Source organism: Lactuca virosa, chromosome 2, assembly GCF_052849685.1.
Source record: "Lactuca virosa cultivar CGN04683 chromosome 2, Lactuca_virosa_CGN04683_v6, whole genome shotgun sequence".
Classification (NCBI taxonomy): Eukaryota; Viridiplantae; Streptophyta; class Magnoliopsida; order Asterales; family Asteraceae; genus Lactuca; species Lactuca virosa.
The window spans coordinates 39409706-39430634 of NC_136427.1; the positions used below are offsets into that span (position 1 = coordinate 39409706).

Here is a 20929-nt window from a genome sequence, read left to right on the forward strand (position 1 = left end):
TGCTTGAAGCCGTATGATTTCCTCGACCTCTATTATAACCACCCCTATATGAAGGATGGCCTCTTCCCCGATTGGGATTCATCCTGCAAGTTAGCATGTAGTTTCAGAAATTTTCTTATGAAGATATTTGAACATAATGTTATACCTTTGTATGTCAATTCTTGTGATTGGCCTATTATCCTTTTTATTTCGTTTGATAAAGGATTCTAAGGCCTTTATTTGTTTACAATGAAGATTATTCTTTACTTGTAATTTTGAGTCACTCATAATATTAATTCAAGAGTAATATAAGTTTGTTTTCAAGATTTTTAAGATGAATTCTTAATCCTATCAGTCTTAGTTTAATTACTGTTCTTCTATAATATGGTTCATTAGTTAGGTTGGCTAATTCAACTTCTGCCTCTTTAATTGAATTTTTTATTTCGATAATATCATGAGATAATTGTCTTAGATGGTTGAGACTCATTTAGAAATTCTCTAGTTAAAAAATCTGGAAGACTATTATCACTTCCTTTTTTATATTGAATTTCAAAATCAAAACATGCTAATGTAGCTTGTCATCTAGTAAACATTTGTTTGGAAACATCATGTTTAAAGTCTTTATTAAACATAAATTTAGCTGTTTGGCAATCTGTTTTTATAATGAAATGTTGATTATATAAATCATCTTGAAATTTAAGAATACATTTTACTAATGCCAAAATTTCTTTAGCAGTAGTAGAATAATTCTTTTGACTAGGAGTCCATTTTCCAGAATGGAACCTAACTAGAAATTCTTGTCTATTATTAGGGTGAATTTGTTTCAAGATTCCTCCAAAACCTATTTCAGAGGCATCTGTTTCAACTATTTTTTCCCAATTTGGATTAGCCAAAGATAAACACGGTAGATTTTTTACTTTATTTTTTATTCTTTTGACTGCTTGGGTATGATTATTAGTCCACGCACAAGGATTCTTCTTTAATCTATCATATAAAATTGCACTATCGGATGATAAATCTTTATAAAAAGGTGATATATAGTTTAGGCTACCCAAAAATCTTTGTAGCTGAGTTTTATCTTTTATCTCATCTGGGAATTTTGCAGCAAACTCTATACTTCTTTGTATAGGAATGACCTATCCTTTTTCAATATTATGACCTAAAAATCTCACATTTGTTTGGAATAAAGACATCTTAGATTGTGAAATTACTAAACCATTTTTTAATATTATTGCTTCAAAAGTATGTAAATGATCAAAATGTTAATATTTTTTGAAAATACTAAGATATCATCTATGTATACTATAATAAAATTACTATAAGGATTAAATATATCATTCATTATATTTTGAAATTCTGAAGGGGCATTTTTTAAGCCAAATGGCATAACATTCTATTCATATTGCCCAAAAGGAACATTAAAGTCAGTCTTATATCTATCCTTTTTTATCAATCTGGATTTGCCAATATCCTGATTTTAAATCAAACTTTGAAAATATTAGAGAATCATGTAAACGATCTAATAAATCTTTTTTATTAGGAATATGATATCTGATCCATTTTAAAACCTTATTAAGTGGCTTATAATTTATAACTAGTCTTGGTATTCCTTTTTCTTGTTCTGAATGTTTGTTAACATAAAACGCCGTACATGACCATGGAGATTTAGAAGGTTGTATTAAATTTTTATCTAATAAAGAAGCTATTCCCTTTTTACATATATTTAAGTATTCGAAATTCATTTAACAAGGTCTTGCCTTGGTAGGAATCTGTTTTTCATTGAAATCTTCCTCATAGGGAAGCATGACTATATGTTTTTTTCTTTCCCAAAAGGCATTAGGATGCTCATTACAAATTTTTAAAGAAAATTGGTTTGTTAAAAGTTTAATTTTTTCCTGTAATCTAGGTTGTTCTAACTGTTCATCTATAACAGTCCTAATTTCCTCTTTAAGAAAATTTATCTGGTTTTTCTTTAAATCCAACTCATTTACCCAAATAGAATAAGGGTCAGAGACAAAATTTAAAATAACAGGTTGATTCTTCTAAGATCCTATTATTTTATTTTTATCAATAGTTAGTGGAAATATCATTTCCAGAAAAGGATTTCCTAAAATCATTGTATTGCTGGTCATATTTTTAATTACTGTGAAATTAATAGGTATACAAATATTTTCTGTATAAATTTTTGCATCTGTTAATTTATATCTAATATCCAATTTTGAACCTGATACTTCTCTCAACGTATGTGTTGATTTTTGAAAATATTTAGTAGGTATTATTCCTTCTCGTATGCAGTTTAGATCTGCACCACTATCTATTAAAGCAACAAAATTTCTTTGATAATTGTAAGTAATAAATAAACTGACTGTGACATGCCATTTTCTAGAGATTACTAGTTCCATGGACTGAAGGAAACTATTATCATTATTATTACTAGTACCAATGTCATGTTTATTTTGTAGTTTTTCTAATCTATTAATTCGTTGATTGTTTATCAATTGGTCATTTTTTATTTTAGATATGTCCTGTTTTAATGATTGAATTTCATCTTGTAAATCCTGTACTGTGGGCTTATTAGCACAACTTTTATTTCTTCTTTCTTTTAGCATATCATGTACGTTTTTCATGGAATAGATCCCTTCTTCTTTAATACTCTGTTCCCTAGTATTCAAATTTTCTATTATTTTTTTCCTTATTTCTGGATCATCAATTTCTCTTAATAAGTTTGCTATATCATTGCTAATCACATTTATGGTTAAATTTTCTTTAAATTGAGACTGGAGTAAGTATAACTGATGGTCTATGTTACATGAACATTGTTCTAAATTATCACAATGACATTCATCTTCTTCAGACTTTGAAGAATAATCAGAATGGTAGTCTATTATATTATCAGAATTATTATCTGAAATTTCTTCTTCAGAAGAAGAATTATCAATCAAATTTATTAATTGCAGCTTTATATCTTCACTTAAGTCCATGTTATTAATTTGTTTTTTTATCTTTTTATTTTTGCATTTATTAGCATAGTGCCCTGTTTTTCCACACGAAAAACAAGTAGGGGTTTTTTTATTAATGTTTTCTTTTCTAATAAATTTCTTTTTTATGTGTTTATCCTTTTTGTTAGGATCATTATATTTTCTTTTGTAAAATTTTTTCTTTTGTTGAAAATCTTTTTTCTGTTTTTTCTTACTTCTATTAGTTTCTATTCCGAATTGATCGCAAAATTCTCCTAGTTGTCGTTTTTCATTAAGATGTTGGGTCTTAATTTGATGATTAAGTTTTATTTCACTACATAAGGCTAAGTCTTCCTGTATACAGGTTCCTATTAATTTTCCATACGTATAATCTTCGTAAGGAATTGTATTATCTATTATTAATTGGTTTTTTACTCTTTCAGCAAAAAGATTTGGCAAACCATCTATGAATTTGGATTTCCAATAAACACTATTACAATCATTGAGCTCCATTACCCTGCTTAAAAAAGTATCCTTATACCATCTAAAGGATGTAAGAGTTTTACAAAATAATCCGTTTAATAGAGTACGAATGTTTTCAGAATTGTCTGACCATCTTCCTGTGAAATGTTCTATTATAGTACAAGTAAGGGTATAAACTACATTAGGAGTAGTAATCCCATTTTCTATTTTAACTGTATTAAGAATAGCTTGTTGAGTTTTTTCATCCACATAGTTGTCCCACCAACCTTTTAATTGGCCAGTAAATCTAGCAATTAGCATATTAGCTACTTGTCTATCACTATTTCCTGTGTTTTTAGCGATTGTACTATACATTAACATTCTATGAATCATATTATATATCTGTCTTTCAGTATAACCATCTAAGTTCCATTCATAGACATTTTTATCACTATAACTATTGTTAATTTCATATTCTTGTTCCTCATGTAGGACATCTTGAGGGCTTGGCCTTTGATTTTGAAATTCAATATAAAAAAGGAAGTGATAATAGTCTTCCAGATTTTTTAACTAGAGAATTTCTAAATGAGTCTCAACCATCTAAGACAATTATCTCATGATATTATCGAAATAAAAAATTCAATTAAAGAGGCAGAAGTTGAATTAGCCAACCTAACTAATGAACCATAATATAGAAGAACAGTAATTAAACTAAGATTGATAGGATTAAGAATTCATCTTAAAAATCTTGAAAACAAACTTATATTACTCTTGAATTAATATTATGAGTGACTCAAAATTACAAGTAAAGAATAATCTTCATTGTAAACAAATAAAGGCCTTAGAATCCTTTATCAAACGAAATAAAAAGGATAATAGGCCAATCACAAGAATTGACATACAAAGGTATAACATTATGTTCAAATATCTTCATAAGAAAATTTCTGAAAATACATGCTAACTTGCAGGATGAATCCCAATCGGGGAAGAGGCCATCCTTCATATAGGGGTAGTTATAATAGAGGTCGAGGAAATCCTACGGCTTCAAGCAGTTCTTATAGAGCTGGAACTTCATCGCAAGCAAACAATCAGCCCCTTCCAGTTCCTGGAAGCCCATTATATGAGGAATTTAAAGCATTTCTGGAAACAAAAAAGGAAAATATTCCTAGCTTCGCTCAAATGATTACAGATGGTAAAACCATCAATGATAATTTTGAATATAAAGAGTCATCTCAAAAAGATAATATCATAATTTTAGAAAATAAAGATATCATGCTTTATTTTGAAAATAATGAAGATCCATGGTTTTTAATGACCAGATATTTAGATACAGCAACATATGCAGGGTATTTTTATAAACAAAGATTATATTATGAGAATATTTTAAAAATAGTCGGATCGGTTGAATTTTCTCATTTTACATCCGGAGCTAATACCAGCGTTTATAATTTCAGCAAAACTATTATCAAAAAGATTATATCTGCTGAGGAATGGGGTCTGAGTACTCTCAAGGAGAAAGAATTTATAATTCCTCCTTCAAAAATACCAATGAAATTTACATATTGGGATTATATTGAAAGTTTTCATAAAGCTTTCTTATATGAGAACCCTCAAAGAAAGCATACTTGGTTCTTTAAAGTATGTGAAAAGGTTTATAACCAAAACAAAGATATACCAAATTGGTTTACTAATTAGTGGATCTCATATGGTCCAAGTATATATATTCTCCCGGAAGAACCATTCAGAAAATTATATGGTGAATGGCTACCAGTCTCTCAAAGATACCTGAAACAATCCATTCCTTTGAAATCAGAAGGACTAGAAGCAATATCTTCTATGCATTTTTTCATGGAATTTTCTATTCCTTGGATATGGAAATGGTCCCCACATGTGGATTATACTCCCACTAAATTTCCCTCTCTACAAAGATTATATTTTACAAAATTCTGGCCTAAAATGCTTCATAAAGATCTAGAAACAAAAGTTCTTAATGCCCAGGAGACAATTGATCATATCAAACAACAAACCAAAAAATACCAAGATCAGAAAAATTTCTCGGATATAACCCCCTCAACCCCTCAAAAGGTTAATCTAACTAAATAAGACATGATCAAATCATTCAGATTATATTGTTCTGAGATGAAGGAAAACCTTAAACGCCTTGCAGAACATGATAATGTAAAAGATGAAGGTTCAAGTGATGAAATTTCAGATAACATGTCAATTGAAAACCAAAGCCAATCACAATGCTTAGCAGGGGAATCCCAGGCAGAGGATGAGGAAATTCCAGATGGAGAACTTCCCATTGATTGCATGATTGACATGATCGAGGAGTCAATCACTCAAAGAAAGAATCTTTTCAAAAACAAGAGGACATCATCACAATAGACTCAAGATGCCAAATGTGTGATCCAAAATAAAAGAAGATAAAATTTCTCAGAAATTATTGAAGACAAAGGACAATATTCGTCAGAAATTATTAAAGACGGAGGATCCAAACAAAAAGTCATTTCTACTTTTTTTAAAAATTTGTCTGCCAATGCTCAATGTAATAATTCATGTTTTGTTCGTTTTTGAGTTCTCCTAGTCTATTTAAGGAGACTCCTTCTTATGTTTAAGGCAGACTTTTGAGCCATTCTATCTTTCTCTCTTGTAATCTCCCCCCTGTAAAAATTTTTGCAATAAAAGTTCCGAAATATATTTGGAGTATCGAAGTGCTATACATCAATCTTGGATCCACCTTTCTGGTTAGTCTACTTCCTTAAACTTAATTTTATCTTTAAGCCTAATGCAAGGCTAACTTGTTAATACCACATAGTATTATCATAGAAGCAGTATTATGATCAACAAATCATAATCAAATATGAGTAAAAAAATGATTAATAATTAATAAAGAAATTTATATAATTTCATTTTATATAATAATATAGAATGAGTCTATTCCTATTCTCTTAGTTAGGTACTAGTTGCATCATGATTTGATATTTTGTCGCTTGTTATCTTTCTTTCTTTCTTTCTTTTTCGTCTTTCTCCATTATTATTATTATTATTATTATTATTATTATTATTATTATAAGATTTGTTGTATTTTTATTTATTTATTTATTTATTATTAGAGGAAATTACATGAACGGTCTATGTGGTTTGTGGTGGTCTATGAACGTGATCTCTATTTTTTTCTACTCAAATATTGTCCAAGCAATGATTCTATTATGTATTTTAATTATAAAGTCCACCTTACATCGCTTCATGATGTGTTGTTGGAGAACCGACCAATCCACCATCAACAGCTTATATCAATTTCTATATATTTCACGTTCGGCTACCAAACCATTGTAGAATCTTGATGACAATTATATATAAGCAATAAACACATTGGAAACAATAATCAGTTATCCACCAAGATTGAATCGAAGATCACAAATTTTACAACTACCTCTTGAAAGACTTGGAGAGGGATATCTCTATCAACCTCACCCCTCGATTAGTTTTGATTAGGAAAAAAAAACTATTGACAAAATCTTTTGTCTGAAACCTTTCTTTGTTTAGAAATAGCTACATAATGACCACCATGAACAAGGGCGGTTACAATAGATACATGATTTATAATGTCTTGCAAACCAATTGTAACATTCAAGTTCTGGTAAGTTTTCCCTTTTGGTCCTTAATGCAAAATACTTTCAAATTTGCTCCCTTGGTTAGTACATGGGGCGTACTCAATGGGTACACTTAGCGTACTAGCCACATCTTGGTCGCGGGACTTAACCACATATGCGAGGCGTACGTGGAGTACACATGACGTACGTGAGTCTGAGACAAACCCTAATTTTTAGGGTTTGCACCATATGTAAACCTCGTGATAGCCTCATTTGGGCATGTTTAGCCAGCCTCCATCCCCCTTGTCCCAGAGAACGAAACCCTAAGTGTGTTAGTGAGTTTGTGAGCTTGATAAAAAGATTTTTGGTGTCTTAAGGTGAAGAAGAAGAAGAGAAGCCCTTGTAGACGTTGATTGAGCTTGTAGATCCAGGATCGCTTCCACATTTGCAAGCTTTTTGAGGTAAAAAGCTTACACCTTTTGTGCTCTTCTATACTAGATCTAGTTCATGGAACATTTGAGCATCTATTGAGTCCTTTGTATTAAAGGAGAGCTTTTGATCTATTCCAGAGGTTGTGGATGCTAGATCTTAGCTCATTTTAGTCTCCAAGTTCATAAAAATGTCAACTTTATGGAGCATTTGGACCCATGCATGTGTTAAGACCCTTATTAAGCTCTTTTTGAGCTCTTGGGCCCTATTAAGCCATGCATATGTGTAAAGTTGCCAACTTTACGTGATAAGTGGTCTTATAGAATCAGATATGAGAGTTTGGCTTGAAGTATCAATGGATTAAGTGCTTAATGGAGTGGGGTGGCAAGCTGGGGGGAGTACGCTGCGCGTACTAGCCCCAGAAGGTGTACGCTAAGCGTACAAGCTGAGTACGCCGCGCGTACTCAGCAGGTAGGCTTTTTGGGCTTACATTCTCGGTTTGGGTGATAGGTTGGGTTTTCTTCTTTTGGGCCTTGTTGGGCCATTAGACTTATGATTTGGGCTTTAGGTTCCTTTGGATTTTAGGCCAAGATGGGCTTCGGGACCAATTTGGAAGATTAGGCCATATTTGGGCTTTGGGTGATTATTTAGGATTTGGGCCTTTTGGACATTAAGTTGGGCCTTGGCTTTGGGCCAAAATAGGAAAAGGGTAAAATGGTCTTTTACCTTGGGTTTGGGCTAAGTATATTGGATTATTGCTTACGGGCTGAGACCCAATATTAATTAGATGTTGTTTTATGATGATAGTGCGGGGAATTATTAGACCAACAGGGAAAGATTTATCTATGTTGCATTTAATTCTATTAAATGAAATGACAATTATACCAATTTGTTGCATTTAATTCTATGGTAGTTGCATTTAATTTCATTGTAGTTTAACTAATAATGAAGGGTATTTTGGTAAAAATGATATTTATTTTTAGAAGTAGACAATTATTTTGGGACAAACAAAAAAGGAAATATGGACTATTAACTTTGGAACGAAGAGAGTATAAAATATATAGTTGTCAACTTACAAGCCCGGTCTAGGAGAGGGGGGGGGGGGGGGAATATGGGCCACCGCCTAGGGCCCATATGAACTTGGGGGCCACAATTTATATCAATAGGTATTTAATAATAATTAAATTTGTCGATTCATAATGTGAAATAGGCTCCAACGGACTTAGTAGGAGCATTTTCAATCAACTGAGGCACCCATGTTCAATTCCCTGCAGTTGTATACTTTTTTTTACCATATAAGTGATCCCTTTTTTTTTTCTTTTTAATATGTGTAATCAGAGTTCAAAAGTTTATTTCCTTGCAATTCAGTGAATACACCATCAATTATCATACAGGTCCAACTATCCTTTTTTTTCCAATTGCTTTTTTTTCTTATTTTTACTTAGCTTTCTTTTATAATGTATATTAAAGTAATATCCAATAAACAATCAAAAAAATAATAACACATAGTAGGCCGAATGATTTATATGTTTGATTTTATTAAAATGTTATGTAATAGTATTGATTTTGACGTTTTTCTAATTATTTTATTTAAAATTCATTTGAAGTCATTTGCATACAATTCTATATAATAACAATATTTTTGTAATAAATTACTAAATATTTTTATTTAGGATCCGTAGTTTGTCTATCATCAAGAGTCTTCGAAAAAAATTAACTTAGATAATTATTATATAAATTTTGGTAATCTAAAGGTTTTTTTTTTTTTTTTTTTTTTTTTTTTTTGCCCGGAACATCAAATATGTTAGGGTTGGCTTGTCAACTGATTAACTTTTTAACAAAATCATTATTTTAATAAATGAATAGTTTTAATATCCTTTTGTCAAGTGTCACTCTAATACAACTCCTCATTAATATTACGCAATGTGTCATGTAGATATATTAGACAACTCATTTCAAAATTCAAATTTATATTTTCTAATTATACGTTAAATTTGAAGTTATAATAAGTTTAAAATTTTGATATATCTCTTAATTAATAATTTATTTAAAATGACTTATTTAAAATAACTGATTAATAATTATAAATTTTTATTATAAAAGTTTAATTATTTTTTTAACTGTGGTTGGTTATAAACTAGTAAATAAATAAATAAATAAAATAAGGGACTCATAGTATATAACTTTTTCAAAAAGCACGTCCAACGGTATCAGTATCTAAACTTCCATCAGATCACCTCCGTGGGTCCAATAATACATTCCGTGGATCTCTCGAACTCTTTATGTAGATCGGCATCTAAATCCAAATCCATTCGATTTCTTCTCCTCTAATGGTTATATAACTTCCATATAATCGATCTGATCATCATTCATCACTCATCACTGCAATCGTTACCAATGGCGGACCAGAAACCACAGCTGTTTGAACTAAACAATGGAACAATCAAGGTTATGGTGTCTAATTATGGTTGCACCATCACCTCCTTGTTCGTTCCTGATAAAGACGGTATCATTCTCATCTCTTATCTCCCCTTTCTTCTCCTTCTCGTTCGAAACTCTTTAATCGCTGATGATGTTTCGGATGTTGAATTTTAACAGGAAAATTGGATGATGTTGTTCTTGGATTTGACACTCTCGAACCCTATGTGGTGAGTTCCTTGACAATTCACTGCGAAAGCAACATGATTATCTTGGTGATCCAAAGTATACCCTACTATTTCACTTCCCCAAAATTAGGGTTTAACTAAATACGCAGTCCGCATCACAAAAGGGATAATTCAAATTTTGAGATAAAAGAACAAAACTTTAGGATTTGGGAAGGATTTGAAGGCTACAATTTGGGCTATGATTTCAACCCACTTATAGTAATCAATTTTGAATTTGATTTCATATATACCCTAATTTTGTGGTTTTTTTTGATCTATCAGAATGGTTCTGCACCCTACTTTGGTTGCATTGTTGGGAGAGTTGCAAACAGGATTAAAGAGGGGAAGTTCACACTCAATGGGACTGAATATTCTCTTCCAATTAACAATGGTCCAAACAGTCTCCATGGTATGTAGTAATTTCTGAATTTTGTTATCAATGTGTATTGTTGTCAATTATGTCAATTACTAATTTTCTTTACAGTGTTATTTAGTTGTCATTCTGTTTTCCTATTTCTTGTTTTAAGGTGGGCTTAAAGGATTTGACAAGGTTGTTTGGGAAGTCGTTGAGCATAAACAGGGAGACAATCCATCAATAACCTTTAAATACCATGCTCGTGATGGGGAAGAAGGTAATCAATTCTCTCTGTTATTGTTTGGTATGATGGAATCAGAGAATGAATGGAATGGCTGATTCCATGGAAACGGATTTTGTATTTATGCTCTTCAAAACATAATTTTCCTTAATAAATTCAAAATCTTGTTTGGAATCAGGTTACCCAGGAGACCTTTCCGTGAAAGCAACATACACCCTGACATCAAAAACAACATTATCTCTCACCATGGAAGCCACCCCGGAAAACAAACCAACTCCGGTCAATCTCGCCCAACACACCTACTTCAACCTCGCCGGTCACAACTCCGGCACCACCATCCTCAACCACACCGCCCAAATCTTCGCAAACCACATCACTCCGGTCGACGAAACCCTAATTCCAACCGGCGAAATCAAACCTGTGGCCCAAACCCCGTTCGATTTCACTACAGAGAAGAGAATCGGGACTTCGATTGATGAAATCGGATTAGGGTATGACCATAATTATGTTCTTGATAGTGGGGAAGAGAAATTAGGGTTGAAACACGCTGTGAAATTGAAGGATCCGGTGAGTTCTAGGGTTTTGAATTTGTGGACGGATGCTCCTGGAATGCAATTTTATACGGGGAATTATGTGAGTGGGGTTGTGGGGAAAGGGGGAGTGGTTTATGGGAAGCATTCGGGGGTGTGTTTGGAGACACAAGGGTTTCCGGATTCGGTTAATAAAGAGAATTTTCCGTCTGTAGTGGTTCAGACGGGTGGGAAGTATAGGCATAGGATGGTTTATGAGTTTTCGGTTGTATGAGGTTATTTATTATTATTATTATTTTTTTTTTAATTTATGTTTAGAAATGAGGTTTATGTAATTTTGTGTGAGTGGTTTGAAATAATGTTTGCACAAAATAATCAGTTTAGAGTGTTTAATAAGATATAAGAATATTAGAAAAAGTTGGATTCAATCAAGTGATTCTTTTCGTTGTGATAGTTCAAGTATGGTAAAGAAATGACCATGCATTTAACAAAAAAAGAAGTATAAAAAAATAACAAAAATATCGGATTATATAGTGAGGAGAGTTTGTTTTCTATTTCGTGAGTGCAAAATATTGGATTATAACATGCTTTGCTTCTTTATAAATGTTAAAAAGATGGTAAAATGAGATACAAAGTTATAGGATATATGTGGTGCTATTTTTTTTTAAAAAAAAAAACCCTAAAAATCAAAATATAAGATAAATTAAAAAAATATAGAGCTTCACCGAGAAATATAGAATATCTAGAGGTAAAAGACCAAATGGTAGATCAATGTGTATGAGGACATCCAACCCGGTCCACATGGGTGTAAAAGACCAAATGGTCTATAAACGACTGGCGAAGATGAAAACCATAAGTATAATGCCTTAAAGAGAATCCGTGATGAATTTTAGCGCATTCATATAGGCATCCTCTCGATCATGCATATAGGATGAACTATATGTGATTTCAGGACGAGTAAAAGTGAGATAATGTAGTTTGTACAACATCAATAAAACTACGATGAATGGTCAAATTCGAGACATGTTTATCTTTTATTGAAAAAAGGGCAATTTGGATTTTATGTGTATATATGTGCTACAAGGATTACACATGAACATGTTAACATCTGTAAGGGGTTCATGATCAAATGTTGGTTGAGAAAGTAGAAGATAAGAAATGGAAAGTACAAAAAAAAGGAAAAGAAATGGAGTGAGACGTCAATCCTAAGAAAGTAGTGGGTTGTGACAAATTCACCGAGAAATACCAGAATGAGATAATATCAATGTTTGTATCAATTTTTTAATTCAATATAAAATTATAATTTCATAAATAATGACAAATACTTATTTGTTTTCAGCGATATATATTTTTTGATATTATAACTAGACATGAGACCAGGTTGAGCAAGACAGGCCGAGAAAGCCATATTTAGCTACAAAAAAGTCGGCTACACATGCTCGAATAAAAACCTTCCTAGCACACAAAAGCAATATCCCGAAAATCGGAGGAAAATGTCCCAAGGTATATTATTTCATAATACCACAACGACTACCTAAGGAGAATACTAATACCTGGGTACACGAAGCAACTCAAAGTCCCTCCTAAAAGCTTAAATACTTTTGTCCATTCAACAGGGAGGTAAGCAATAAACCAACACCACAATTAATTCCTAACACATTTGCATTATGATCATGAGTTTCGACTTTGGCATCTGAGAACATTATCGAAGCTTTCCCTAATAGTGTTCCTGACCGAGATCCTTTATGTTTTACTGACGTGACGACTTATCAAGTTCACAAAGAGAGATCCATCTCTCCATCTACAGTATAATGAGCCACATGGCATCATAAACGAATTGGAATCGGAACTGAAACTGTATAAAAAATGAATTTATAAATTGGTTCAGATCTCGATTCCTTCAATTTTCATTTTCTTGGTTCGAATTTTTCGGTTTCGGTTCCATTTTAGAACCGATCTTATCCCTAATTATAATTAGAAGTGCATAATTTTATTCTAAATAAATATCAACCCGTGTTAATCAAGAATCAAAACCTATTTTACCTTGGAACAATCAAACCCTAAATATTCCTACACCATCTTCTGATCAAGTCGTACGGAAGCAGAACACTATGTCTCTGTGTTTATTTATTTGTTTGGGGGTTCAAACTCCAGGGTCGGAAAACCTTCGTCGTATCAGAGGATGGAGAATGGGGAAGGAAAATCAATGGCGGATAGCAAAACAAAGAAGGCAACAAGGATGCAGGTATCATTACATTACATTCCATCAAAATCACACGAACCCTAGTACAATCCTACAATTTTCACTTGTTCAATGCATACAGATAATGCAAAAGAAGAAAAGGATCGACGAGCTTCTGAAATCGGCTTATTCGCCTGACAAAGACCATCTCGCTGAGTTTCCCCACTCTCGCCATTACAACAAAAATGGTCTGCATCATCTCTTTCATTTAGCTCGCTTACATAACTCGTTACTATGTTACATATAAAGTATTGTAAACAGCTTTAACAGTGTTGAAATTGGTAACGATCTAGGGTTGAAAACCCTAATGTGATATCTGATAATTAGAATATGACATAACGGAAAACATAGAAATAAACAGGAAGTTCAAAGGCACCATTGAATCATTGATACATATTCTTAATGTTTTTCAAAGTAAAATGCATCCATTTTCCTTGTTTTTGGCAAAGACCCTTAACATTATAACATTATTGAATAAGAATTTGATAATTTGTTCTTGATTTCTTGTCAAATTAGAAACTGGAATAAGGTCTTCCTTTATAAGATAGCAGCAATATCTTAAAAGCTTCCAACTCATTTCCATCAATTCTTGTATGAACAACACTAAGTTCTCCTGCTAATGCACTCTTCTTTAACAGGTCTATCTTTGTTCCTTGAATCCGGACGTGGGGATAAACTCTCATCTAATTTGAAACAGCAAATCCAAAAGCTCCTTAAGGTGGTAGAAATTATAACCTATATTACTCTTTTTTGCTTTATAAACATGTTAGAATGAAATTTGATTGCAACAATGCACATTTGTAGAAAGATTATATCTTTTATGTTATACAGGTGAATATGGAGGGCCCATATGGAGAAGAGTGGCCCACAGAGGAAAAAATAAAACGTAGAGAAATGTCATCACCTGAAGCACTATATATATTTGTACACACAGATAATTCAAAAGAATCCATAATTGGATTTGTACAATATAGATTCACCATTGAAGAAGAAATACCTGTAGTTTATGTCTATGAATTGCAGCTTGAATCTGCTTATCAAGGAAAAGGACTTGGAAAGTTCTTGATGCTACTAATTGAGCTAATTGCACGCAAAGTAATCAATCCATTTTCAATATTCTTATTTGATTATTTTATATTATAAGGTTATATGATATAATATTTACTTTTGGTGTAACATTTTTTTTTTAACATTTCTAGAATGGCATGGGTGCTGTGGTTCTCACTGTGCAAAAAAAGAACTATTCAGCAATCAAATTTTACTTGAATAAGCTAAGGTAATAAGGCTAAATGCAAGAAATATAAGTAATTTTATTGATAAAATATATATTGTGTAATGTAAAAAATTGAAAATTTGAAATTATAATGTCTAGGTACAATATATCAGCAATTTCTCCTTCAAAAGTTTATCAGCTGGTATGAATCTTTTCTACTCTTACTCTCTTTATGTTAGTTAAGTAAAATCTATGTTTCTTTTAAGATAATTCGTGTAACTTGACCTTTATACCCTTCTTTGTAGAATGGTGTCTTTGGAGAAGAAAAGAGCTATGAGATTCTTTGTAAAGCATTTGACAACGAAGCTAAATCTGTATTAGAGGTAATTTTCTTGTTATATAGTGAAATTATTAAAATTTTATTATGTTGTTCTTTCTGTATTAAGTAAAAAAGAAACACGCATATTAAGTATTTGACTTGTTGTATTTTCTTGTCTACAGGAATCATGAAGATTATCTATTTGTTTTTAACATTTTCCTTTTGATTTTACCTATTTAACATGTTAAAGACTTGTATTGATATGTCTACAAATGTGTCAAAATTGCTACCTTTGTTAAAAATTGTTAGTAAATTATCTACTATCGATCATGTTTCATGGTAATATACTAATATATTGGCTTAACAAATATATATGGAATTTGAAAACTACAAAGGAGAAAAATGAGTTCATATATATATATATATATATATATATATATATATATATATATATATATATATACACACGATGAACCAACTATTTAACCAAATGACTGGTGTATGGTTGCAACTTGCAACTTTAAATTGGTTTTTGTTATTTGAAATTTTAATAAATTAGTTTCAAGTGTGGGTAGTTATAATAAAGAGTAGATGACAAATTTAGACAAATCTTTTAAGCTTGTTCCAAGTTTTAGCAAAAAATTAAACGGAAGACCTAAATAGCCATCATTCACAATACCAAAAAATGTCAAATTTAGACAAATGTTTTAAGCTTGTTCAAGATTTAGTCTAGGACCTAAGGAAAAAAGAATTAAAAAACCCATGCGAAAACACAAAACGATGTTTTTGGCTATTTTGGTATTTTCTCAAGGAGGTTTAAGAAAATACCATTTTTTTTTTGCTAAAACATTGTATTTTATCACGAAAATACAAAATTTTCTGTGAAAATATGGTGTTTTCTCATGTGTTCTTTTGATTATTTATTTGTTTTTGATTTTATTTAGATATGTTTTTGTAATTTGGTTTCCCATCTAAGTGTTTGATAATAGCCTTAAAGAGTTTTAAGTTTGATTTTTTTAAATAAAGTTAAAATATTAAAATTAAGATTTTTATACGAAAAAGAATGGGGCATCCTCATTTTCGCAAGGACATGCCAAAATGCCAAAAACTCTGCAAAAATTGGCAAACAAACGTTGTCGTTTTGTGTTTTCGTAGGGATTTTGTATTTCTCATGACCCTACAAAAATAGTGGCTATTTGGGTCTTTTGCTTAATTTTTGGTTAAATCTTGGAAATTGAAAGAGTTGTCTAAATTTATATTTTTCTCTGGTAACTAATTATTTTTATGATCTTTAATGATATTTTATATAAAAATATAAATTGTCAGTTACCTATTTATTTTGTTTTTCTTTTTCAAATAACTTCTTATTTATTTAAGGGTTTATGTCATTTTTGGTCTCTTAATTTTTGGTTTTGTGTTCATTTGGTCACTTAATTCTTTTTAAGTTTTAAAAGGTCATCAAACTTTTGACTTTGTGTTCATTTAGTCATTTAACTTTTGGTTTGATCACATTTACTCACCTAACTTTAAAATTGTGCTCATTTAGTCACTAAATTTTTTTTTTTTTTTTAAAGTTTAGAAATTAAAAGTTAGGTGACTAAATGAGCACAAATCTAAAAGTTAAGTGACTAAATGAACACAAAGTCAAAAATTTGATGACCTTTTAAAACTTAAAAATAGTTAAGTGACAAAATAAATACAAAACCAGAAGTTAAATGACCAAAAATAAACTAAACCTTTTATTTAATTTAGGACATAACCATAGTTTATAATTATAAAATTATCTTTAAATTATTAAAAAAGAAAAAGAAAATTATATTGAGATGAACCCGACCCGACCATTGTAAAAGGTTATCTTTTGTAAACCCGCCCATCCAATCATCTCCACAATTTGGGTCCTGCTCCCGAGATTGCTTAACAGCAAACCCCTAACCCCTTTCTCCTCTTGCAACAATGGGTGGACCCTTTAACCAAACGGTTTGCTCTTCATCATCTCCATCGCTATCTACTTGGAGAAGCGATAACTTCGAGAGAACCCGACAACAATGGCGTTCATCTTCTTTCTTATGTTGTACATCACTTAATCGCGGTTATCTGTCGCCTGCATTCTCTTCCACGCTTTCAAATACATCATCCAAACTCCAAAAGTCTCTTCAAATTGTCGCGTGCGTCCCTTCGTCACAGCCAGAGAAGACTACCACTACCTTCACCAACTCTACGAAGCTCTTTGTCAGTGGTAAACTCGCTCTCTGTAGCTGCAATTTTTGATAAATTGCTCCCTCCATTTTGTTTGTTTCATTATGTCAGATTTTGAATGGAAAATTGCAATAAAAATCGAACCAATTTCAATCCATTTCCAATCTGGTAATCGATGCTATGCTCAATTCCGAATTTAATCCTCCTTTTCGGATTGCACTTCCTTTCACTAAAACCCTATTATAATCTCCCCCATTAATGGAAGATTATTTGAAATGGCAGGACTCTCCTTTCGTACATCTGAAGAGGGCTTACGTAATGCTTTTCAGTCATTTGGGCAGCTCATTGATGGTATAAAACTGTCACAAATTATGTTATGACTTATGAGAAGTGTTTATATAGCTGAGAATTGAGATAATAATAATAATAATAATCTTGTAAGCTTTCAGTGAATCTGGTGATGGATAAGATTGCTAATAGATCAAGAGGTTTTGCTTTCCTTCGGTATGCAACAAAGGAGGAATCTGAAAAGGCCATTGAGGGTATGCATGGAAAGGTTAGTTTTTAGCTTTTTTTACATATCAAATGTATGTAAGTTATAATGAAGAAATGAAAGTTATAATGAAGAAATGGATGAAAGTACATTGCAATTTCTTGCATTTAACTCAATTTGTTATTATATAAATCTTTCAGTTTCTGGATGGAAGGGTTATATTTGTCGAATACGCGAAAACCAAATCTCAACTCCATCAAGGCGTCAAACAAGATTCAAATCCGTAATGAGTGTAATTTTTATGCATTAAGGACAAATATTTACCAAGATACATAAAATACCATAAAATGTATGAAAGGGTGTACAAATTTAAAATAATATATCATTTTGTAAGGGTAGGTTAAAAGATTTTTTCGTTCATGCTTTCATGTTTTATCTTTAAATTTATGAAAGATGGATTGGACAAAGAAGAATGTTATTTTTGTATCACTGACATCAGTCTCAATCCTATTCCTGTAAACAATAACATATCATAAAATCTACGAAAGGATGCAAAAATTTAGAAGTCCGACTATAATTTTTCTTTTTGGCTGCTATCTTAAATTTCTAAAATATTTTTTTGGTTGAGATTAAAAATGTGATATTTATATCACGTCCATATCAGTCTCGATCATTTACAAATCAGCTATTTTCATGAGGGCAGAGTGAAAATTTTTTGTTCATGTTTTTATCTTAATTTATAAAATATATTTTTGGTTGGGACAAAAAATATGAATATTATATCACATGTATTAGTCTCAATCCTAATTTAATGAACAATTATTATTATGCATACTAATTTCAAATGCAAGTATTAGTCTCAATCCTAATTTAATGAACAATTATTATTATTATCATAATTATATTAATTTCAAATGCGAAGTGAACAGTACATTTTATGTTTTTTTTTGAACAGCGGAATCACATTAAAACGAAACTAGCGAGACGCTAGACAAGTTACAAGTTACAACATACAAATAAGGGAAACATGAGAATTACACTGGTCAAACCAATTTAAAGAACTAAACCTCCCTCTATATTTCAACCAATTGAAAGAGATTACCTGAATAAGCTGTCTTCATTGGGCTGATCCTGAAACTTTTGAAAATTAAAGCATTTCTAGTCTTCCATATGCTCCATAAAACCGAATATACGAGGGGCCATAGCAATCTCTTCCTTTTCTTATTCAACACCAATGTCTTTACCACCCCCAACATATCTGAAACATTCATAGGAGCAAATTTCAATAACATCGACCAGTTACAGAACCAACTCCAAATCTTTTTTGCAAAACTACACTTAAAAAACAGATGCTCGTCATCTTTCTGTTCAGTACCATAGAGCGGGCAAAGATACGATGGCAAAGTCACACCTCTAACAAGAAGGTTGTTGGCAACTGGGATCCTATTTAAACATAAACGCCAAACAAAACAATTGACTTTTAGAGGAGCCCAACCCTCCCAATGAAAAGGAAACGTGTTTGAGACCTCTTCCGCAATAACCATCAAGTTCCGCAAACTTTGAACTGTAAAACCACCCGTCTCGTTACCTCTTCCGCAATAGTACATTTTATGTGTTTTTGATATATGCCACATAACTTCAAAATATTGTCTTCTTTAGTCCTTTATGTATATATTTTTTATTTGTGCCAAGTGACTTTAGAATATTCTCATCTTTGGTCCTTTGTATGGAATGTTCACTTTGGCCACAAAACTTTTGTATGTTTGTATGTTTGGTCCCTGTATAGAAAATAAGTTACAAATATTGTCCCTATTATTTATAGAAAAGGTCCCTATGCAGATTTTTTTTTATATAAAAACAATCCATATGTTTAAAAAAATTACAAAATGATCCCTACCTAACTTTTGTATGTTTGTAGGTTTGGTCCCTATATAGAACATAAATTACAAATATTAGCATATTTTTACCAATATATAGAAGGTAATTACAAATATTGTCCCTCTAACTAGTAGAAAAGGTCCCTATGCATATTTTTATTACATAATTGATCTAAATGGTTAAAAATTTACAAAAATGATTCCCACCTAATTTTTGTATGTTTACAAGTTTGGTAGCGTATTTTTCCCAGTATAAAAGATATAAAAGATATAGTACAAATATTGTCCTTCTAACTAATAGAAAAGGTCCCTATGTATATTTTTATTATAGAAATGATCCATATGGTTAAAAAAATTACAAAAATGGTCCCAACCTAACTTTTGTATGTTTGCAAGTCCTGTATAAAAAATAAATTACAAATATTAGCGTAATATTTTTTATAGAAATGATCAGTATGTTTAAAAATTACAAAAATAGTCCTTATCAAATAGAAAATTTGCATAATACACCCTCGCAAAGCGGGGGTAATTTACAATTTATGTATTTCAGATTTTTTGCCACAAATGTTTTCAGGCATATTTAGTCTCTATAATTTTGTAATTTATATAAAAGGTCCTTGTAAGGTTTTTTTTTTACAAAAAGAGTCCCCGTGTTAAAGATTTTTTGTATGTTGGCAAACCCCGTATACTAAAAATAAATTACAAAATTTGTCCCGTAAGCTACAAAAGAGGACATTGTGCTTACGAAAAAACGGTTGTGTTTAAAAAATTACAAAGATATTCCGTACCTAATAGAAAATTTGCAGATTACGCCTCCGAAATATATTGTTATGTTTCGTCCCTATATTTTTTTGGTTTTCATATTTTACCCACATGAGTTTTGTATATTATGTAACATCCCAAAATTCAAGACTAAAAACTTTATTTTTAATATAAGACAACACTTAATAACTTTGTTCTAGACATTGAAAACATTTCATTTAAAACAAATATCAGAGTCTAATCCCAAAGATCACATAATGCAGAATAATATGGATGAATGCGCTGCGTTCGTCCCGAGCTCCTTTTCTTGAAAACTGAAGATACCTGAAACCAAAACTGTAAATCGTAAGCACGAAGCTTAGTGAGTTACCAAATACCACATACCATACATATCAATTGGGCCATACATGTCATACATACTCTGAGCCATACTGTTGGATTAGTGTCTAAGTCCATAACTATAATTGGTATGTACTTGACCCGACTCGGCATGGTCCATTTGGGTTGCATGGCATCAGAACATTTGGATACACCGTTTATGAGGTGCTATGTGCCGCACATAGTCTTGCTGTTATGCCACGGGCCGCCACGTGGTCTTTCTTGCCAAGCCGGGGGCCACTCCCTGGGTCTTAC

At 31.5% G+C, this 20929-nt stretch overlaps 3 protein-coding genes across 3 annotated transcripts; all 3 read left to right on the forward strand.

Moving 5' to 3' along the window:
• Positions 1–9628: 9628 nt before the first annotated feature.
• LOC145159049 (Galactose mutarotase-like superfamily protein) lies at positions 9629–11622 on the forward strand. Its single transcript, XM_079077948.1, has 5 exons — positions 9629–9929; positions 10022–10071; positions 10351–10477; positions 10596–10700; positions 10843–11622. The coding sequence occupies exons 1-5, from the start codon at positions 9821–9823 to the stop codon at positions 11466–11468; spliced, it is 1017 nt and encodes a 338-aa protein (XP_078934074.1). The 5' UTR covers positions 9629–9820; the 3' UTR covers positions 11469–11622.
• Positions 11623–12675: 1053 nt separating this feature from the next.
• On the forward strand, positions 12676–15298 carry LOC145156308 (Acyl-CoA N-acyltransferases (NAT) superfamily protein). The gene is made up of 9 exons (XM_079075735.1): positions 12676–12814; positions 13349–13439; positions 13519–13624; positions 14075–14154; positions 14268–14531; positions 14636–14712; positions 14809–14851; positions 14955–15032; positions 15151–15298. The coding sequence occupies exons 2-9, from the start codon at positions 13377–13379 to the stop codon at positions 15157–15159; spliced, it is 720 nt and encodes a 239-aa protein (XP_078931861.1). The 5' UTR covers positions 12676–12814; positions 13349–13376; the 3' UTR covers positions 15160–15298.
• A 1548-nt stretch (positions 15299–16846) lies between these two features.
• LOC145156307 (RNA-binding (RRM/RBD/RNP motifs) family protein) lies at positions 16847–18077 on the forward strand. Its single transcript, XM_079075734.1, has 4 exons — positions 16847–17204; positions 17447–17515; positions 17614–17720; positions 17858–18077. The coding sequence occupies exons 1-4, from the start codon at positions 16922–16924 to the stop codon at positions 17942–17944; spliced, it is 546 nt and encodes a 181-aa protein (XP_078931860.1). The 5' UTR covers positions 16847–16921; the 3' UTR covers positions 17945–18077.
• The last annotated feature ends 2852 nt before the right edge of the window (positions 18078–20929 follow it).